The sequence below is a fragment of the Phallusia mammillata genome, chromosome 3 (genome assembly GCF_965637545.1).
Source record: "Phallusia mammillata chromosome 3, kaPhaMamm4.hap1.1, whole genome shotgun sequence".
NCBI classification, from domain to species: Eukaryota; Metazoa; Chordata; class Ascidiacea; order Phlebobranchia; family Ascidiidae; genus Phallusia; species Phallusia mammillata.
In genome coordinates, this window is record NC_137254.1 from 22,560,685 (window position 1) to 22,581,110 (window position 20,426).

Genomic DNA, 20,426 nt, shown 5'->3' on the forward strand with positions numbered 1-20,426 from the left:
ATTTCAAAGAAATATATTTCAACCCAAAATGATTGTTGTGTATGCTTACTTTACTGAAAAACTCAAACATAGAACGACATTCTTTTAATCGGGCCAGTGGATCATGGCCAAACACAATTAAGAACCACTGCTCTAATGAGTTTATATTCCGTAGTTTCACCTAAAGTTGCCACATCTTTCCGTAGGTTTGCTTAGTTTTTTACAATCAGCAAATTGCTTTCAGTAATTCGGAAATTCTGGGGTTATTTTTCTTTCAAAACTTGAAGCGTCTATTTTCGGAAACGTCTTGGCGTGTGCCACAAGCAAAAAGTACAAAAAAATCAATTTGTCGCAATTAAGCGATGGCGAGGCCTCCCCAATCGAAGGTAATAAAAACGTCAATTGCTTGCCAAGATCGAAAACCGGTTACCAGCCTATAATGGGAAATCCCCTAATATTCAGCCGCATCTTCTGGACTGAATGATTGAATAAGAGAACTTGGCCTTCTGGACTGTTGCGCTAATTGAGTATCATCGATTGTGGGCAGTATACGAGACGAACCGCTGGTGCATATATCACGTTGATTGGAAAAATTAATTTAAACTCGAACTGCTGTCACAAATGCATTCCGATAATGAGAAGGTCTGTCATTGGAACGAGCAAATATAGATTGGGTACCTGACCTGACAAACCAAGACTAACTTGAAACGACAGCACTCAAAGCATCATGTGGAATTGCATGCCAGATTTTGAACAATACTCACAATAATAATAACCGAGTAGGCCTATACATATTAACAATAACCGAGTATTTCTCACCCAGCAGTTTTATTATTAACAACAATCATCGTTTCGAATCCGACGTCCTATACAAGACGCCTTCATCAGGATAATGACATATCTTGCAAGACAAACTGCTGGATAAACAATACTCGGTTATACTTGCAATCATATTTAACAAAACATATAGCCTATATATTTATCCCTCCATGTCTTTCATTTCAAATTTTATAAACTTCTATTAAGTCAGACACTTCCTTCAATCTATCTCTGTCGAGAAATACATTTTTGTTAAAGCAACACAATGACAGACAGTGCACACGATCTATAAGATCTCATCTAGTATTGCCAAGTCACGAAATTCCAGTTTGTTAGAATCACAGGCTTGCACGGTTAATGTCTTGTCACGAGCTGCATTGATGAGACCTTATAGGTCAAAGCAGTGTACACTGTCTGCAGTCAACATTTTGGTTTGTTTAAAAGTTTGCCATGGTTTTAATGGCAGAAAACCGTTTGTACAAAAACATGCAGTTGCTAAGAAGTTGGAATTGCCAATGCTAATAGGCTAAGCTACTCGCAGCGCCAAGAAAGGTAAATAATTGTTCGGGGGTTTTATAGAATAAAATGATGTACATATTGTGTCGTTTCTACACCAATATGAAACAGCATCCGTTTCTAAAGCATGACTTCTTATGTATACATATATGTATACTGTGTATACACAGTACGAAAGTTGCACCAACTATGTGCAGAACTCGGACCACGAAAAGTCTTTCGGCCTTTGCGAAGAGTTTAGCAGCTTGTTTTGCCTGCTTAACCTCTACCTTTGGTTTCGTATAAACAACAAGCGTAAATAATGATAATCCGGACAAATCCGCCTGCTGTGATCCGACATCGGGTTTGACGAGACTCATTTGACAAGATACCAATTTAGGTGATAATTAATTTTTGATGTCCCAAAGCGAATGCACATAGTGCTATCATATAGCTTTTGGCAGCCCTATAATTGGGGTGTCACAACACATTGGGTTTGAGTTTTGACTTTTGTGTCGCGGGTTTTATTGCAATTGATTCCGCCGGCTCAAACTTGCATCATATCGGGTTAAAAATCCCTAAGCTAAATTGACTTGGTTGTAGTATTAACGATAGGGGCCAAAAAAATCAATTCCAATGTAGATTTTTGCAAGAAAAATATAACAAGACCCAATTTCCACTAGTTTTATCAACCACTTTTTGTTTTTGGCTGAATATTGAAACAATTTTCCACGGTCCAAATTTCAAATTAGGCTAAATATACTGGTCGATATGGAAATAAAGTAGAAACGGTTGCTTTTTTGTTTTGTACCGATGCATTTCGGAGAATCGTTATTATTTGGATTAATGGCCTGTTTGTATAAGCTTGAATTTCTTTAATATCGTTGAATAAAGTACTTGCCTAAAAGATTGAGTTTCCGTTTTGGCAATTGATTTTTCAGATTTAATTACATTTGAGTACTCTTAGGTTGTCACAATACCTTTATCTGGTGTTGTGTTAACGTATATACAGAATTTTGGCACTGGTTCTACACGCAGGTGTACAAAAGCTGTCGGTTTTAGTCTATTTCAAGAATATTCTTGGCTTTTTATCACAAAGTATTCAAAGCAACATGTCTCATATATGCGAAAATCCCAAAAGACAATTCCAAATCAAAGGTCATAGCAAGGACACGCGATGTGTTTTAACTGATTAGGAAGCTTTGCCGTTTTGCGAAAACAAGCATCGGACGGCCACAAAGGAATTTGGTCGATATCTTAACACGCGTTCGCCATTAAACGCACCTCGTTACGTCACAAACGCGACGCTTGTGACGTAACACTTGCTGAAGGATATGTATGGGCGGTTTGGGAATACAGTTGGAGTAGATAATACATTACGGAAATATGCCTATAATACACTTAAATCCCATAACGCAAAAATTAATCAATGTTACGTGGGAATGTGTAACATGGGAATGTGCAATAAAGCACTCATAAATTGGGTACTTCAACTGGTAAGATGGCTGCAGTGATAAAGTAGCTAAGCTGCATTGCATTTTATTTATATTTTGCTATCGTGAAAACAGGTTTCACTACAGAAAGAAAACTTTTCACCATAAGTTATCTATGCTTCACGTACTGTTAAATTGTTAGTGTAGTAATTCAAACCAGTGTTGAAATGCACGCCTGTACATTTAAAATGTGAGAAGCACTGCTTTAAACGCTATAGCGTAGTCAAATAGACCTATTTGTTACACGTTTCATTCGAAGTATAAGCGTGTGACACATTAGTCGGAAACAAAATCGCGCTTCGATTAAAAATAACTTGAAAAATAATTCTGTTCTCTTACATGAATTTAGCATATACATTTCTTAAAAAAGGGTGAATATTTAACGTTTACCAAGCATTGGTTGGTGATGTACGAAAGAAAATTGTTCTTTGCTTAAAACCATTTTCCTAAACGAAAGAAATGCCTTCCTATTCAGTTAAGAAAATTTAAGAAACACCAACTTCAGGAGGACCAGCAGTGCTTTCTTAAACGATCTTTTTCGCCATCTAGCGGAAGCAAGTTGGGAGTAGCCTAGTTTGTTGATTTTTAGGCAGGGTGGGGACGTTTTATTGCAAGTACTTAATTTATACTTCTATTTGATTGATTATTCTACTCTGAGAGTTAGTGACTTTAGTGTAGTTCAAATTCCTCAAGTATTGAGTTTGGGTCATGCCGCTCAAGTTTCTTAGGTAACACACATACGGTCGGGACACGATTAGAACAAACAACCTTCCAAACAAGTGGTTCTTAAACTTTTTAAGCATGCGGCCCATCAAATAACTAAAATTTCCTTTCGCGGCAAACTTCGCCGGTAAACATAAAAAATGTGTTCAAAGAATGTCAATTTACAACTTTATGCTGGTGAGTAAGGATGCTTTGCATTACCAACAACAAAAATATGAGCTTTGGAATGTTGCCATGCACGTCAGTATTTAGTCTTGAATCCTAAATCACCAGGGAATATTTGCACTTTGAAACAGGGAATATTTTGCGGCATACTTGGAAACCTCTCACGCCACATAGTTTGAGATCACTGTTCTAAACACAAAGCGGTTTTGCTAACCACCCGGTCATATTGTTCGTGGCAAAAGGGCAGGCCGGCACACAAACAAAACGGCCAAAGTAACACAGGCATTTTTTGTTCGAACTACTCGGATAGGAAATCCGCACACAATAGTCCGGTTAATCGCACATTCTGTGTTACTGCACGGGATTTGTAAACTCTTTTGAGTTATCGCCTGAATAATTGGGCAAATTAGACATGCGATAACCAGATTCGTTTATAGTTTAGGTGAGAGCAGGCCCACCAAACTTTCTTCACAGCGGGCTGGTTAGCATTAAAAATGACATGCGAGGGCCACATAGGCCGTAGTTTGGTGAACCTTCACAAAAAACAAACTCAAGCCATCATAATATTTACAATTTTATTTGCGACGCTCAATTCATGAAAACGTAAATATGTTTAATTTGTTGTATTTTAAAGTTTCTGCGAAGAAGCTTACTTATTTTTCTTTTTCGACTAGCCATCCGTTTGGGGTGTATATACAGCTATTCTATAAAACTAAGTTAGGCAACGTTGTTTAAAAGCGTTGGAAAATTTTTTGATGAACATCTAAATAGTTTTCACAGCAAAATCGCTACAAAACCCGAAAACCCAAATTGTACAGCGAAAAACGTAAATTTGGCCCAAATCAAAATGCTGTACAGCTTTTTGAACTTTTACACACAAAAAACAAGGCGTTTCGCAAAACTCAAGCTATTGTACAGATTTTCCTTCCATTAAATTATAGAATGTAATCCAATTCGTATCTCACATATTGATTTTTGTCATCATTATAAATACGTGGATAGGCTGGGATAAGTGAGTCCTGGGCACCAATGTAAACTCCATTGTATATTTTCCAATACACATCCCGCACCTACAATACAAACATTTTTGGAAACACTGTTCTGGCAAATTTACTATTGTGTTTGTAACTTACCTTTCTGGCGGGATGGAAAAGGCCTTGCAGACAGTACTGGAGCAAGCGAGTAGGACCCAAAGACACCCGGAATCCGTCGATTGCCGACATTACAGCCTGAAGATGTATAACACAGTAAGGTTAGATTTAACGCATCTGAGGTCCATTACAGTCGAGCAAATTTATAGGATATGGTCAAAAAAATAAGAAAAAAAAACTCCTGGATCGTGAACTATAGTAAGTATAGCCATTTTTTTAAAATGAACGTTTTGGGGGCATGTTGGGGTACCTTTGGGTCAACCAGGGTCAAACTTTGGGAAAATCAACTTCAGGTCAATAACAAACATGTTCGTAAATTTAAACAAGTTTGAAGCATTTTTTTCATGACAAAACGATTGGAATAAACCCAGCGTTACACTGGGGAAAAATACAGACAAAACAATACGTGTCCTCTTCAGTCAAGGGGGGCCATAATAACGACTACATGCAAATTCATCATGAGGCAGTGCTATTACGAACCATAGAGTTAGATTGTCGCATAATCTAATTCAACCTTGGATTGCCCGTCTTATATAACGTATTGTTATTTTGCACAGCGTGGTAACAAATTACGCACAGACCTGTACAGCACAATAGCCCGAGCACTTGCGACTTAACAAAGGAACATATATGAACAACATGCAATCCACATACCTGTATCACATGGGGCGAAGTTTCGAAGACATTCGGCCATACATAATTGAGTAAATGATTGAGTGCGTCCTCACAGCCAAACCCAAATACTCCGAGCGACATGTGCCCTATAGCTGCTGACGCAATTTGACGATGGACCAAATCTCTTTCCATAAGAGCATCCTCAAACAATGGAACAACAGCGTAAATGTAGTCCTTGCCCATTTCGCCGATGTATTCAAAAAGGAAAGACATCGCCTGGTTAAAAGGTGTAGATAGTTAGTAAGGAAAAACAAACATTTTTGTGCAATAGAAATTTGTCAGAACTGTATGAGGTTGTGCTTGGTCGAGCACTTATCTTACGTACTGTGTTACACTGCACGCTATATTTTTACTAATAAACGGTAAATGTGGTCACAATTGAAACAATTACCATTTTAGGTAAGATTTTATTTTACTTAAAACAATACTTTTGAACCAAAGTCCTTAGCCCGGCCAAAAACTAAGTAAGAAAAAGCGTTAATGGACCAACAAACCGAAATATCCCTTCAATAAAATTACAAGTTCTTTAACTATATCTAGTATCTAGGAACACTATACACGGATTTTTAAAAGAAAACAAAACTGCTAGAGTACTTGTATATGTAGAATATATCATGGAGATTGACAACATGCACTGATGATGACAACAGTGATTGTTAAAACGTCTGCATGATGTATTCTATACATACAAGTTCTCTTGTAGACATGTTTTTAAATAAATCATATATTTTGTTTCACTTTACACCACTAAGCCCCAAAACTTCACAAATACCTTAAGCACACCATTCTGTACATTCAGTTCTGGCACTCTGTATTCATTCATGAGTGCAGGCAATACTGTGAACGGTGAACAGGTTTCAGCCACTATCGCTATGGCAACCGTGGTGCAGACCCTGTTTTGTCTCTCCTGAACCTTCAGATTGTTAAGAAGTGTTGCCAGTACGTCGTGAGGACCGATAGCTTTGGCAATGTAACCAAAGGTGTTGACGGTGGCACGACGAATCGACTTCTTGTGAGCCTGTAAAGGTTAAGGTGTTAGATATTAAGTATATTACATACTAGTGCAGAGTAGGGCCGGATTTTTCGGGTTGAATAAGGGTTCGGGGTTGACTTTTAATAAAACGGACTTGAATCGGGCTTGACTTTACCCAATTTTACCATATTTTGCCCAACTTCTGCGTGCTTACAAGGCTGGACAAGCAGAATGAGCCTAAAGACTTACAATGTGCTTACCAGTGGTTCTCAAGCTGAGCGGTATCGCCGACCCCAATAGGCGATTTAAAAAAGCTAGATTGATGGAACTCGGTCTCACAATACATGGAACTACATTTGGGAGCAAAATTCATTCTTTAAATTAGAAAAGTAAAAAGTTCAAGAATTGATACACAATGGTCGCAGTATCTATGTGTTGATTTGCTATGGACTGTTTGTTTTTGATGGAATAATACCCAAAGCAAAGCCAATTTTTGACACCAACAAATGGGTTGTTAAGCTGAAAGTAACCACCGTGACCCCTGCCCTCTGGTCAATTTTAACGTTTGACATTTTTTAACCCCACATAGCTTAAGGCTCAAGCAATGGTAAATCTGCTACCGAAAGTATTTTTATGTACATTTGGTGATATTTTTTTCCTTCTGCAACCATTCCGCACCAGACAATATCACAAAAGCTCGTTAGAACGTCAACAGGATTAAAATATTGTTATTCAATACCTGGTTTTTGCCAAATCACAACATTTACAAACATTAAATGTGTTTTACTTAATTCGGTCAAGCCCTTATCTTCAATACTTACTTTGAGAAGCTCAAGAAGTTCAAAACAAATTCTCATCCACTCTCTGGCGCTGACGTATTCTGCTCCACGGTCAGCAATTCTTCCCACAAGATCAATACAGTTTTCCTGAACCTTCTCATGTCTGTTCTTAAGGATAGGAGTCAGTCTGGGAAGCAAGTCCTTGATTGGAGGGGTCATCTTGTGCATTCCTGTGATGAAAATGTAAAAAATGTAGTTTGCCAGATAAAATCATTGCTGTATTCGATACAAAGAGTTTTGCAAACCAAAAATTTGAAAACTTTTGGAATTGGAAAAATTTGAAAACCTATTTTTTTTTTTAAATCCGGCAGATTACACAATTCTAGTTTAAAAACATGTACAAGAATTTGTATTACGAGAACATAGGATATTCATCACATGTCCAGTGTTTTTTTAAGGTGTTTTGGGGGACCGAAACGGTCCCCCAAATTTCTCCAGCGGTTTCCCAAAATTTGGACTTTGGATTTTTTGGTATTTAAATGAAACACTTGCGGTCTCTTAAAACTACTTAGCAGTCACCCAAACCAAACCTTAAAAAAAACCCTGCACATGTCAATCATCTTTCGTCGATTTAGATGTCTGTGTGGGTTTTTTCTACCATACAAATATGTGAAAATACGGTAAAACTTCAGACGATTTGTTTGTTAGACCACCAAGCATCTAATGTTTGTCTTCAATACTTGGTGCTTTGCTAAACAAACACTTGCAAATTTGTACCTTTTATGTGAACTACGACATCAGAGAAACATACCTATGACATTGACAATGGATTTAAGGGCACCAAGGATTGAACCCAGAACCTCTGGATATTCTTCACCCAAGTATTCGTACAATACAACACCAAGATGACCCATAAGTTTCTCTTCCTGGCAAGCCAACATGACAACCGATATCCGTGAGATGAGATCAGCTGCTTGCTGACGAACTTTCGCTGATTTGTTGTTGAGACGCCACAAAACAGTACCACAAATCTGCAAGAAAAGGTAAGTTTTAAAGCGAAATTTACCCCATCTAAAGTACGTGTGAAACATTGGTGGTTTAGGTTAGGGCTTCCCAACCATCCCAGGGCATTATGTACAAGTGTGCGATACTAGTATCTTAGGATACAATTAAGAAGGATTTAAAATTGATGTCTTAACTTGATAGAGCTACTTACACCATCACTCACGTCAGCCACACATTTAGCTAATTTTCGATATGTGGCGCAGGAGCTAAATTATTTAATTGGCGGCCAAACAAGGGTAGGGTTGAGATGCCCATTTTTGGGTTAGTTTCTTTGAATTTTTAATGATAATACCTAACCCCAACTGTAACTGCAGTGTTACCCGAGCTTTGCTAAAGTTTCAACCTGTGAAGATATGGAACACTTGTGTAGGGATTCAATTGATATGTATAGGTCTACTGGTAAAAAAAGTAAAAAGATAGTATAAACAGCATAGCTTTTTTAAACCAAACTAGAATGGTGGCTTTCTGATATACTTCCATTTTATATATTCTATACGATATTTACCAATTTACTATACACATCATTTGATCTGCATATATGATTGTTTTTGTAAACAAAAACTAATGGGTCCCCACACGCCTGTTTGTGCGGATTTTGTGCGAAAAAACGCTACGTTATGACGATACAAAGTTCCGAACTGTGTTAGTAATACATACTAATTGACCTTAAGTAACCCGTGGTCATGCAGCGGCCAACCTGACAACGAGCATTTAAAAAAACTTTGTCTTGCAAAAAAGTCAAGTTTATTTTTTCATATTTAGTTTGATTAACAAAGTTTTGCTTGACATATACGAAACCGAAGCACGCTTATTAGGTTTAAATCGTGTCATATGTGTGAAACCTTTGCCAAAACTGAAAATGTGAGTGATAACTTATTAAAACGACATAGCATTGCTGTGCAAAACAGCTGATTTCTAATCACCGAAACGACGTGTCGTAAAACGGCTGTCCGACGTCAAGCTGAGTCCTCCCGCTCTGCCCTATTATTCGTAAACGTACTCTCTTGGAACTTCTGCCTACAGTGTCTTTCTTGACCAAACGAGCGTTAGACACATTTACGTTTCGAGAGCCTGCGGGTGTGTCTCTGGGTCATTCGGGGTCAAACTTCTGGAGGATCAAGTTCAGATTAATAACTAACATATATCCAAATTTGATTCAATTTGAAGCACTCTTTCTTTACCAAACGAGCGCTACAAACAAGCGTTTAAAAATTTTACGTTTTGGGGGTCTGTGGGTGAACCGCTGGGTCATTCGGGGTCAAATTTCACGGGGACCAAACTTGGACTTATAACTAACATCTGTCCAAATTTGAATAAATTTGAAGCACGCTTTCTCGACCAAACGAGCGTTACAAACCAGCGTTAGACAGAAAAAAGAAAAAAAGAAAAAAAAAATACGGACAAAAACAATATGTGTCCCCTTCAGGGAAGGGGACCCATAAATAGTTTTTTTAGTGTTATTGGAGCAGCTATAACACAGACTAATATGTCACATCTCCAATCACATGCCTCATTAACTCACTCTGGTCGTCCTGGAGCCAATATCTAACAAGTACAACTTTGCTGAAGTTACAAACCTGTGGAAGATAGGCCTTGACTCTTTTCTCCAATGTATTGACAACTGTGCCAAATCCATTCAACATAACAACATCTTCAGTTGTCTGTTCCTGGAAGGCGTAGAGAATTCCATCGATAAGTTGTTCCTCCAGGCGATGGTCAATTTCTGCTGCTCCCTGATTGGCTAAAATCTGTAATCAAGTGACGAAAGTGATTAGATATATGACAATTTTGTTGACACAAACTGTACTGTAGTATCCAAGAAGTCAAATGTTGCATTAATGTATAACACCCATGACCCATGACTATAAACAACAAACAATGTCTAACTCTGATCAACAATGCAAGATTCATAAAAGGCTTTTAAGGATTACATACAAAATGTTGTATTTGAAATAATTTGTTGTTATGTCAAAAACATGATAATACTTTGGGCAACTACATGACATAAACAGTTGTTCGATAAATGTCGAACAACACCACAAGTCAGAAATGAACAAATTTACACCATAGTAGCACAGAATTGTTTATGTTGGCATGCAAAGTTACCGCAAATCACTTACTTTGTCAATTGTTTCCATAACCATTTTTCTGTATTGCTCATTTTCATCCTTGAGATCATCGACCACACGCTGCACAATCACTGCTGAACCCACCTACATAACATGCATATTTAGTTTTCAACCCACTTTTTAAACAGAAATCTAAAAATTATGTTTTACTTATACCCAACTTCTATAAACAATGTTGTTTAACCTTCAACCCTACTCAAGTGATAAGAACTAATGTTAAACACTGGCTATCTTGGCTAACTTTTGGGCAATGCTTGGCACGTTATAGGTTTCCTTATCAATTAAAGACATAAACAAAGAGCATAATATTCTACAACTTAATGCGTTTTCACCTTGTTAGCAATCTCCACAGTGGTATCAACCAACTGTCGGTAGTTGCGTCTGTCCAAAGCCATCCTGTGGTTCCAGAAGTGTTTGAAAAAAGGTGGCAATATCTCTGCTTTGATGTAAGGTGGCTCAACACCATCAGTTGCACAGCACTGCTTTACCACCTGAAGTTATACACATTTTTATTAGTATTTCATCCAAAAAATTTGTGACTGTTGGTTCAAATCTTAGCAAAGCAATTTGTGTTTTTCTCAGTACAACTTATGCAACTACGCCAGAAAAACAAAAAACAGAAAATTTAAAAATCCTTTTTGGAAAAGCTGAGTACAAAGCAGCAAAAAAAATTCCTGGCAGACTTCCAACAGGCATATATGGACCAGATTTAAGTTCGGTCACTGCTAAGTAAGCGAATACGATGACTAAATGTTCTGTGTTACCAAACATGGCTTTCAATCATACGCTTTGAGGAAGGATATGTTTTAATGGTACCTTTAGGACAATTTTCTTCATTTCTTCATCAGGGGATTGGAACTCTCGAATAAGAATCAACATAACTTCCCTTGTGTAGTAGTTTGCATATTCAGCATCCATAAGTGGAATAAGATAGCCAATGGCTTTCAAGAAGGCAGCAAGACCTTTTCCTCTGTAAGGAAATAAGTACAATGTTATATAGCATTGCCTTAACACAAGAGCACTTGTCAAGACCAAACATATCGACTGCTTACATTTTCTGTGGCCTCAAGCACAAGGTTATTGGTTCTAATCTCACTAAAGCAGTTTGTGTTTTTGTGAGTACAACTTATGCAGGGTTGCAATGAAAAAAATAAAATAACAAACAAAAGGGTTCTTTTTTTGACAATCTGTCCACAGATCCCCAAGCACACTAGTTGGCAATACCTTTTATTGGACCCAGAACAGTAAAATGGAAAGTGTTTTATTTTTTGTATACCATGCATCACTTATGATATGTACCAAAGTAGCATGCAGCCACAGTGATGCCCAACCTCAAAGATTTAACAATGTGAATATGTAGAATATATTGAGTTTGACGCCCTATTTAGCTGATACTTCTCCCAAATCAAACATTTGAACCATGAAAAAATTATCCATATCTTGCTCACGTAAATCAGCATTTAATTACACCCTCTGTAGTTTACCTGTGTGTTCTGATACCCTTCCACAATGGTTTAAGTACGCTGTCAAATGATTCAATACCATAAGGTGTTGCTGCTTCAGCCAGAGCAGCCAAAGCAAGAGCAGTAATGGTTCGCACCTGAACAAAGAATAATATTTAATGCAAATAACTGTACATGTACCAAAGAGAGCAAAAAATGCATAATGTGTAATTAGGAAGCAATGTTTGATGATTTCTGGTAATCGAGCATATGGAGTCTAGAGTCAGGACTACATAATGATAATGGTGAGTTTGTACCTTTGGGGGCAGTTTTGTTGACACCCACCAGAAATATGAAAATGGTTTACTATGTTTAACAGCAAGTGTCGCAATAAAACAAGTTTATATTTACAACAAAAGGGGCTAATGACATTTTTACACTTCTTTATCTGGGCCAGAAAGAACAATAAGGTTAAACACATTGGGCTAATTTTTTTTTTTTTAATTTGAGTTGAAAAATTTTGAGTTGAAGTGGGAAAACAGTTTTCAGACTCCAGAACTCTGTAGGCTATACATAGTCCCGTTACCTTCTGCTGTTCATCTTCCAGACCAGCTTCTATTGTTTCCACAAGATTCTTGAGATGTGGAAGAATTGCACAACCCATAAGGATGGCAATTTGCTGGGTAATCTTGATGCCAGTGTGGCGGGCCTGGAAATGAAACTAAAATGTTACTTCTGCTCAAAAATATAACCAAAGTATGAAACTCCTGGATTTTATTTTTAATTTCACATTTTAGGAGCCTGTGGGTGAACTGCTGGGTCATCCAGGGTTAGACATTGGAAGAATCAACTTTGGATAACTAACTACCATGTGAATTGATGTAAAGTATTCTTTCTTGGCCAAACAGTTAACAAACCAGCGAAAAAAAATATGGACAAAAACAATATGTGTCCCCATCAGAGAAGGGGACCCATAATAAGACTATTTCAAAAGATTTACTATTGCACAAAGGTAAAATGTTTTTTTGGCAAAGCACTGACATAAAAGGTATCAAATCGCTTCGGCAATCCTTTATTAGTACAAACCAGTTTTTTTTTTCATACCTGCCATGATTTCTTGCTTCTGCAGACAGCTTTAAGGAATGGTAATAGTGATGGAATACCCAAAGCTGAAGCAACAACTGCAAATGCTCTGGCAGTAGTGTTACGTACATATCTGGAAATTAAAAGCAAAATAAAAGCACTATTTATAAATTTGTATCAACGGTGATTTGGTCATGTCAAAGGGGAAACCATATACCTAAATTTTACACACTTCTTCGTGTTTCCCAACTCCTAATCATAGGTTTCACTGTCTTTTCTGAGTGGTTTTGGAACAATAACTTACTCGTCCATGTTGTCAATATCGGGTCTCATCACTGAAATCATCGTGGCAAGTCCTGCAGCCTTTGCCAGGTTGGAAATAATCTCACGGCCCTCCACTCTAGCATAATAATCTTCATCAATCAGGAGTGGTTCAATCACCACCAAGATCTTGTGCACATAAGGTCGCACAAGGTCATCGAGTTTGTACAAAATACGATCAATTACCTGAAAAGAAAGTAAAAGATTAAAATTTCAGGGACAAATTTTGCAAACATATAAAAGACAAAACTTTGCGAAGTTGGGGCATTTGTAAACCTATTAATCGCTGAGCAAGTGCACAGTATTGATAAATCTGTTTAAATGCATATATACGAGTATATTAGTTAATAACATATTGTGTGTCATTACATAAAACATGTGAGTCTTATGCCAAGCGTTTATTAACACAAAGTTGTGATTTAAAAATGCTATCATTAAAATTACTCAAACCTGTTTAAATAATTTTCAACTGTAACTTCCTTTTCCCAACTTACCTTAACAAGTAAATGTCGTTCCTGATCTTCAAGTGTAGGGGACATCAGTAAGGGCAGTATCTGGTTAAACAAGGGTCCAGCACCAAATTCACGAGCCTTGTCAGTTATCTAAAAGAAAAATTTAAAATAATTCTATAACAGTCAAAAGCTGTAGAGTAATAAATGTAACAGCTAACTAAAAAGGTTTAAATTATCCTCAATGAAGCAACAACTTTGGTAAAAATTAAATCCTTAACATCAAAACAATTGCAGCTCATCAATTTTGTTATTTCACAATTTCGAGCCCAGTGCCATTTTAACACACAAAAAAGTCCTATCTAACAAAGGACATGCCATACACATTATAATTTGCAAATGATTATTGACTTTCTTAAGGCAATTGGTGTTTATGGTTGCACAAAAGCACAACAACCAATGTATTATAATTTATAATTTTGTTCATGAGTAATGTCAAATTTTCAGAAAGCAGAAAGTGTTAAATGAACACCAAACCAAACATACTTTTTATAGTTTTAGTCCAACCTTGCCTTCTATAAATAGGCATAGGCAACTAGACAAACAATAAAAATATCCTACCTGTCTTAAAGCACTTTTTCGCATTGGTGGAGTTCCATTTTTAATCTTTAACAACAACTTCATGATTTTTCGTTCTTTTTGTTCTTCCGGTGATAAAGTTTCTTCATCTACTTCCACCAGGAGTTTGTCAAAATATTGGATGTCATCCGGTTTGAGAAATGGCAAATTGCCACTTGGCTGGTCAGTAATACCTAAAAATGAAATTGGTACAGTATATACTTGTATTGGCAATACAGATATTTGTGTTTTAAAAATCTGACAGTCATTTGGGTACTTAGTCAACAAAATTTGAAAATAAAGATCTTGTCATTTGAGTAAAGGCAAATATATTGTTTGTTTGAAATATATGCGTCAACTTGCACATGCGTCAAAAAAATATGGCAAATCATACTGTGATGTTATAATAACATAAGCCAGTGGTTCACTTTCATTTTCACATGTGGTTTATAAATAGACACTTAAGCTCTGGGTCTGGGTACATGACCTGTAAAATTAATACAAGAGCCTATTTTTAATGATATATACTTGGTTTAGGATCTACTATGTAGTATATTAGGGATGAATGAAAATGTTTTAAATTGTTTCATCAAAAACAGCTGCCTAAAGCATTACCAATACATACAAAAGTCAAACAGACACCCTTAATTTATATTTAAAGAGCCTATGTTAACTAGAAGGGTGGCTTAGCACATATTGCCCTTGCATATACACTAGAACCTATTTTAAAACATGAATATATTTCCTATGCTTATTTTGTATTGGGTCCCATATTAGCCATCATCTTTTATAACTTTAAGTCGTTTCTGCAGGCAAAAACTCATGGGTCCCCACACATGCAAAGTTGAAAATAATGCAATTCAAGAGATAACCATGAGAAAGTCGGGTGTTGTAAGGTAAAACACAGTGATCGGCACTGGGCTTAAATAATAATACTATGTAGAATACAAACTATAAAATTAGATTCACCCCAGATATTGTTTGAAGTATGTCCTATTTAACGTTTTAAAAAACTGACCCATTTTAGGGGGCTAGTAGGGCAACTAATTGGGTTCGACACACAAACTAAAAAATATATAAAAACCACAATGACTCAATCAATAGTACTGCAAAATTTCAGCCCAATCCGCCAATGTTTAAAATTTTGACCACTAGAGGTGTTTTGAGCAACAACCGTTACTGTTTCTGACGTCATAGGGCTGTTAACAAGCCCCTAACTGCCATGGCGCAAAAACGACCACCAAGCAACCCACCAACGAGCAACATACAACTGGTTGCCCTTGTAACACTATTGCTCCAAAGAAATCTTTCGTTTGTGGTGCCCAGTAACATACAAATACGTTTTACACTTGTGGGGTAAATGTTAGGACTACAGGGTTGAACACAACAATCGACACCTATAAATGACATACTATACAAGAAATCCAAATTTCAGCCAATTCTGAAACTGTTTAAAAACTCACCCATTTTAGGGGGCTAGCGGGGTAAATACTGGGGTTATCAACAAAAACAAAGTGGGATGCACATCTACATGAATATATCTACCATCTGTGTAAATTTCAGCCAAATCCATCAAACATTTGATGGAAAAACGAGTCGGACAAACTTTGGGTAAAAACACCCATTTTAGGGGGCGAGCGGGGTAAATACTGGGGTTATCAACAAAAACAAAGTGGGATGCACATCTACATAACTATATCTACCATATGCGTAAATTTCAGCCCAATCCATCAAACATTTGATGGAAAAACGAGTCGGACAAACTTTGGGAAGAAAAAAAAAAGGAAGAAAAAAAAAGAAAAAGAAAAAAAAAAAATTCGAGTAAAATCAATATGTGTCCCCTTCAGGGAAGGGGACCCATAATTACAGACACCACAATAATATATATTCAAGACATGTTTTTGACAAGCTTTTCGCATTATCAGTGAAAACATGACTAACCCTTCATCGATCTGTCTTCAACTTGAATATGAAATCCAGTGCTTCCAGCCATAGGAGTTGGAGTGGCAGTGATTTTTCGTGCTGGAGTTCGTACAGGCATGTATCCTGTAGGAGGGGGGAGCACCTTGTACCCCTCAGGAAACATTGTATCCAATTCTTCATCTGTAAGAGGACGATTTCTCTCATCAATTTCGCGCTCCCATCTCCAAGCCTGTAGAAACACATTAGATAGTAATATTTTTTAACGTTGAACATTAGGGATGTGCCAAAACTGCAAATGTTCTGTTTGGTCGAGCACCGAGCATATCACGTTAATGCTCGGTGCTCGGCCCAGCACGCTCGGTACATTATGACGTCATAAAAATCCCCTTTCTACGTTTTAGCTCTACAAGGTGTTTTACGTCACCAGCGGTGTATTAAGCTGTACAGGCCACAGAAGTACACGTTTTTCCACCATCTAATACATTTGAAAAATCATTCGTTTTTGTTCATAGACACCCTTTCGAATACTAGTTACGTATGTTAGCAGGGTATGAATATGCAAATTTAACGCTCGGAACTGCTCGGCCGAGCACCGAGCACTAAAAACAGCGATGCTCGGTACCGAGTACTCGGGTTCTGGCACGGCTCGGCGCATCCCTATTGAACATAAAACAAAGTTGTTTTGCCAGTATTATTAATTACAGCTAAAATGTGCAAAGTTTCCATTAGTTAACCCAGTCAGATTTTAAAACTTTTTTTATGCAACAATAATATTCAGTTTAGGTAAACTTTACCTGCAATTGTTCAGGGGTCATAGACATCAACTGACTTGGACTAGGTGTTGCCATGCCCATGGCTTTGGCCCCAATAGGTGTAACCCCTGATGGTGTGTACATGGATGGGGTTCCAGCTGGGGTACTCATACCAGCTTTGGGGGTAAAAGCAGTTGGAGTGGCACCCGGGGTAAAAACAGGGGTCACTTGTGATGGGGTTTGATTTCCAGGGGTCGCGGCAGCTGGTGTCAAGTCCCATCTTGACTTTCTCTTGCTGGCCCCTGGGGTGTCACGAACACTGTCCTCTGCTCTATCAACTCTTCCAGGGGTTTCAGCCCAACCCATTGATCTTCCTGGGGTTTCCCTTTCTGTCTTGGGGGTTTCATCCCACCGATTTTTTCGACCACTTGGGGTTCCACCTGGAGTGACAGCAACAGCAGGGGTCCTTCCAGGGGTCAAGGCACCTGGAGTAGCATGGCCTGGGGTCTCAGCCCACACCCTTGTGCTCTGTCCGGGAGTGACTGCCCCACCAGGGGTTTCTCCTCCTTTCATGCGACCTGGGGTCTCATCCCAGCGGTTTAGGGCAGGGGTGTGTGAGGGAGTATCGGCTTGATCCCAGGTCATGCGCTTCTTAGGGGTGGTGCCCGTAGCTGGCGTTTCATCCCATCTGCAGATTACACAACAGTTTTTAGTTCCTAGGTATTATGTGTTAGTTAACTTGGATATTATAAAAATAAACATACAAATCTTTACCTTCTCTTTTTAGCAGCCTGCTGTGCTGTTTTAGAGGTTGAGTGGATTTCACCAGCTTTTAGTTTGTCTGATATCTTGGATCGAATTTCTCTTTCTTCCTTAGTTAAATTCTGCAAAACATTGACAGTACAAAATAATGTTTCAAACAACAAAAGTGCAATACAACTCTTAACTACCAAATTTGGTTGAGTATTTACCAAAGGTTTCTAGCACACAAAATATGCAAATCTCCAATGTGTTAACTTAAGTATACCTGAAATTTCATAACGTCCCTGTATTGAGCAAGAGCTGGATCAGGTGTTTTTCCACCATCTGCAAATGGATCACCTCTTTCTGGTGAAATAGCTCTATTAAGTCTCTGCTGTCTGTATTGGTCTTCACGATGCATGATGGGTTGACTTCTGGTTTCAGCGAATGGATCTATGTCTTGCCCCTGTACACATAGAAATATTCACATTAATGTCATACATGCAGCTAAATGATGTTATGACACAAGCCTTCCCATTTGTTACGCTTATTCAGAACACAAGTTTCCCAATCAGAGGGCAAGACTGACAAGGATTTTACTATTTTAAAGTCACAATCTACTGAGCAGTTTTATTATTAAGATTTACATGTAAAGCCACTAAAACTGAGAATATTGAGCAAAAATATATTGCAAGTAACTTTGACTCTGTTCAAGTCAAAAGTTGTAAGCATGTTTTGTGCTTGCAGTATAACTTGCTAGAAGATTTTAATACAGAGATCCAATACAGAACACTGCATCATACTTGTGGAATATCGTTAAGTAATGCAACAGGAGCATTGTAGTTCGGTCTTTTTCCCAGCAAAGTTGTTGGATCATTCACAACTTCATCATCCTCCTCATCTTCCTATTACAAAAAAATACATACTTTTTCATTAAAAAACAAAATTTTTATTTAAGCCGATTTTCTAACAAAAACAAACAAAAAATATCCGATTGTATGTTTTTTCGCTTCTAGTAGCGATCGCAAGTAGTGATCCGCTAGCGAACCAGCAAAAACGAAGCATCTGTTATAGATCTTACGCAACCAGGCGTGACTACTGCCTGGGAAAGGTGAAAGTTTAGTGGCAATGCATGTTAAAAAACTGTTTCGGAAGCAAAATCAGAATGTTATGTGCCCAGTCCGCTCTAGAGGCGAGTTGAAATGATAAATACACGTAATATGAGGTGTCGCATTTACTTTTTGTTTAAGATATGTGACGTAATTTCTCAGAAATTTTATTTATTTCTCGAGACTCGAGACTCGAATTTTCGGAGATTTCTCGAGAAAGAACTCTACTATGCATTACCGCCATAAATGATTTGGTTGATTCTGCTGAATTTATTTGGCAAAACCGGCGAATTTGCCACAAAAACTAAACATAACCATTTTCCTGCAAATAGGTAGTTGCACTGCCACTGACATAATCAGACTTTAAAAATAGTAAAAATGAACCCATTATTGGTGAACAAAAACAAATTTAGATCAGTTTTACACACCTGCTCATTTGGTGCAATTGATGTAACATATCCTGCAAACTTGCTGTTTGAGCCACCATAAATCTCTTGATCAAAGAAACCTCCCTCTCCCAGTTTGATACGACCTGGTTTTTCATCATCTTCTGCTGCTTGATCTTCAGCAGGCTGATCACTTTCAGCCAAAACAGCTTTTTTCTGTTGAATGGCTTCAATTTCTGAGACGAAGTCTTCTCTAGTTGCCATTTTTAAAAGCTTTTTTAAGTGTGGACAGTTATCAGAAAGCTTTGTTTTGCAACATTGGTTTTAAATCTTTGTCAATTAGGCTTTGAAAAAGATTTCAAATTCTACAAAATAAATGAAATTTATAAATCTTAAATATTGACAAACTTCCTTGGAAACCGTAATATTTATTCAAGGCTGGAAAAGTAGCATAATCGGTTAATCTACGATATAAAATCTCACAGAATTTATTTATTCTTTCTTAAACAAATGTAACCAAATACGCAAAAATATCAGTTAATCATTTTCATTTTACACAACAATCAGAAAATCCGGAACGTTTCAAGTACGACATGCAGCGCTCGTTAGTGACACCTTGTGTCTGAAATTAAAATATTTTTTAATCATTTAGGGGTTTTGCTACAAGTATGAAATTTTTTTTTAAGAAGTTCATTACCCTATTTCAAGATAAAATCATTGTTTATTCTGTCGATATTCGTCCGCCATCACAATTGCGGATTAGGCGGGATTTACATACTGGTATGAATTCCCTGTTTGTAAGTCAACTCCAATTTGAAATTAGTGCGGTAGGGCCTATACCAGGGGTCACCAAACTACGGCCCGCGGGCCGGATCCGGCCCTCGAGGTCATTTCATCCGGCCCGCGACCACATTTTTGGTTTCTCACATCGTATTGATAAGTTTGTAGCATTCAAAAATTAATCTACTCCTTCAGAAACTTTTCCTGTCGCGATGTGTAGAATTGATATTACCAGTCGCATAGGATTATAACTCCCAGGATTGATTCGAATGATTCAAAGCCAGTTTGTTACGTCACAGATATGACTGCAAGTGTTAATTGTGCGAAACAATTCCCTTTGTTACTTGTGACATCACACAAGCATTGCTCTTAAGAC

At 37.6% G+C, this 20,426-nt stretch overlaps 1 protein-coding gene across 1 annotated transcript; it reads right to left on the reverse strand.

Annotated features, from left to right (window-relative positions):
- Positions 1-4,235: 4,235 nt before the first annotated feature.
- Positions 4,236-19,631, reverse strand: LOC145218335 (splicing factor 3B subunit 1-like). Its single transcript, XM_080085744.1, has 22 exons — positions 19,313-19,631; positions 18,579-18,680; positions 18,062-18,241; positions 17,809-17,918; positions 17,077-17,722; positions 16,301-16,511; positions 14,363-14,553; positions 13,787-13,894; positions 13,276-13,478; positions 12,993-13,104; positions 12,475-12,597; positions 11,931-12,046; positions 11,263-11,416; positions 10,779-10,937; positions 10,438-10,530; positions 9,895-10,065; positions 8,064-8,283; positions 7,295-7,482; positions 6,273-6,518; positions 5,480-5,716; positions 4,808-4,903; positions 4,236-4,744 (listed from the first exon to the last, which is right to left on the reverse strand). Exons 1-22 carry the CDS (start codon positions 19,532-19,534, stop codon positions 4,610-4,612), a joined length of 4,023 nt encoding a protein of 1,340 aa, XP_079941870.1. The 5' UTR covers positions 19,535-19,631; the 3' UTR covers positions 4,236-4,609.
- Between the last annotated feature and the right edge of the window lie 795 nt (positions 19,632-20,426).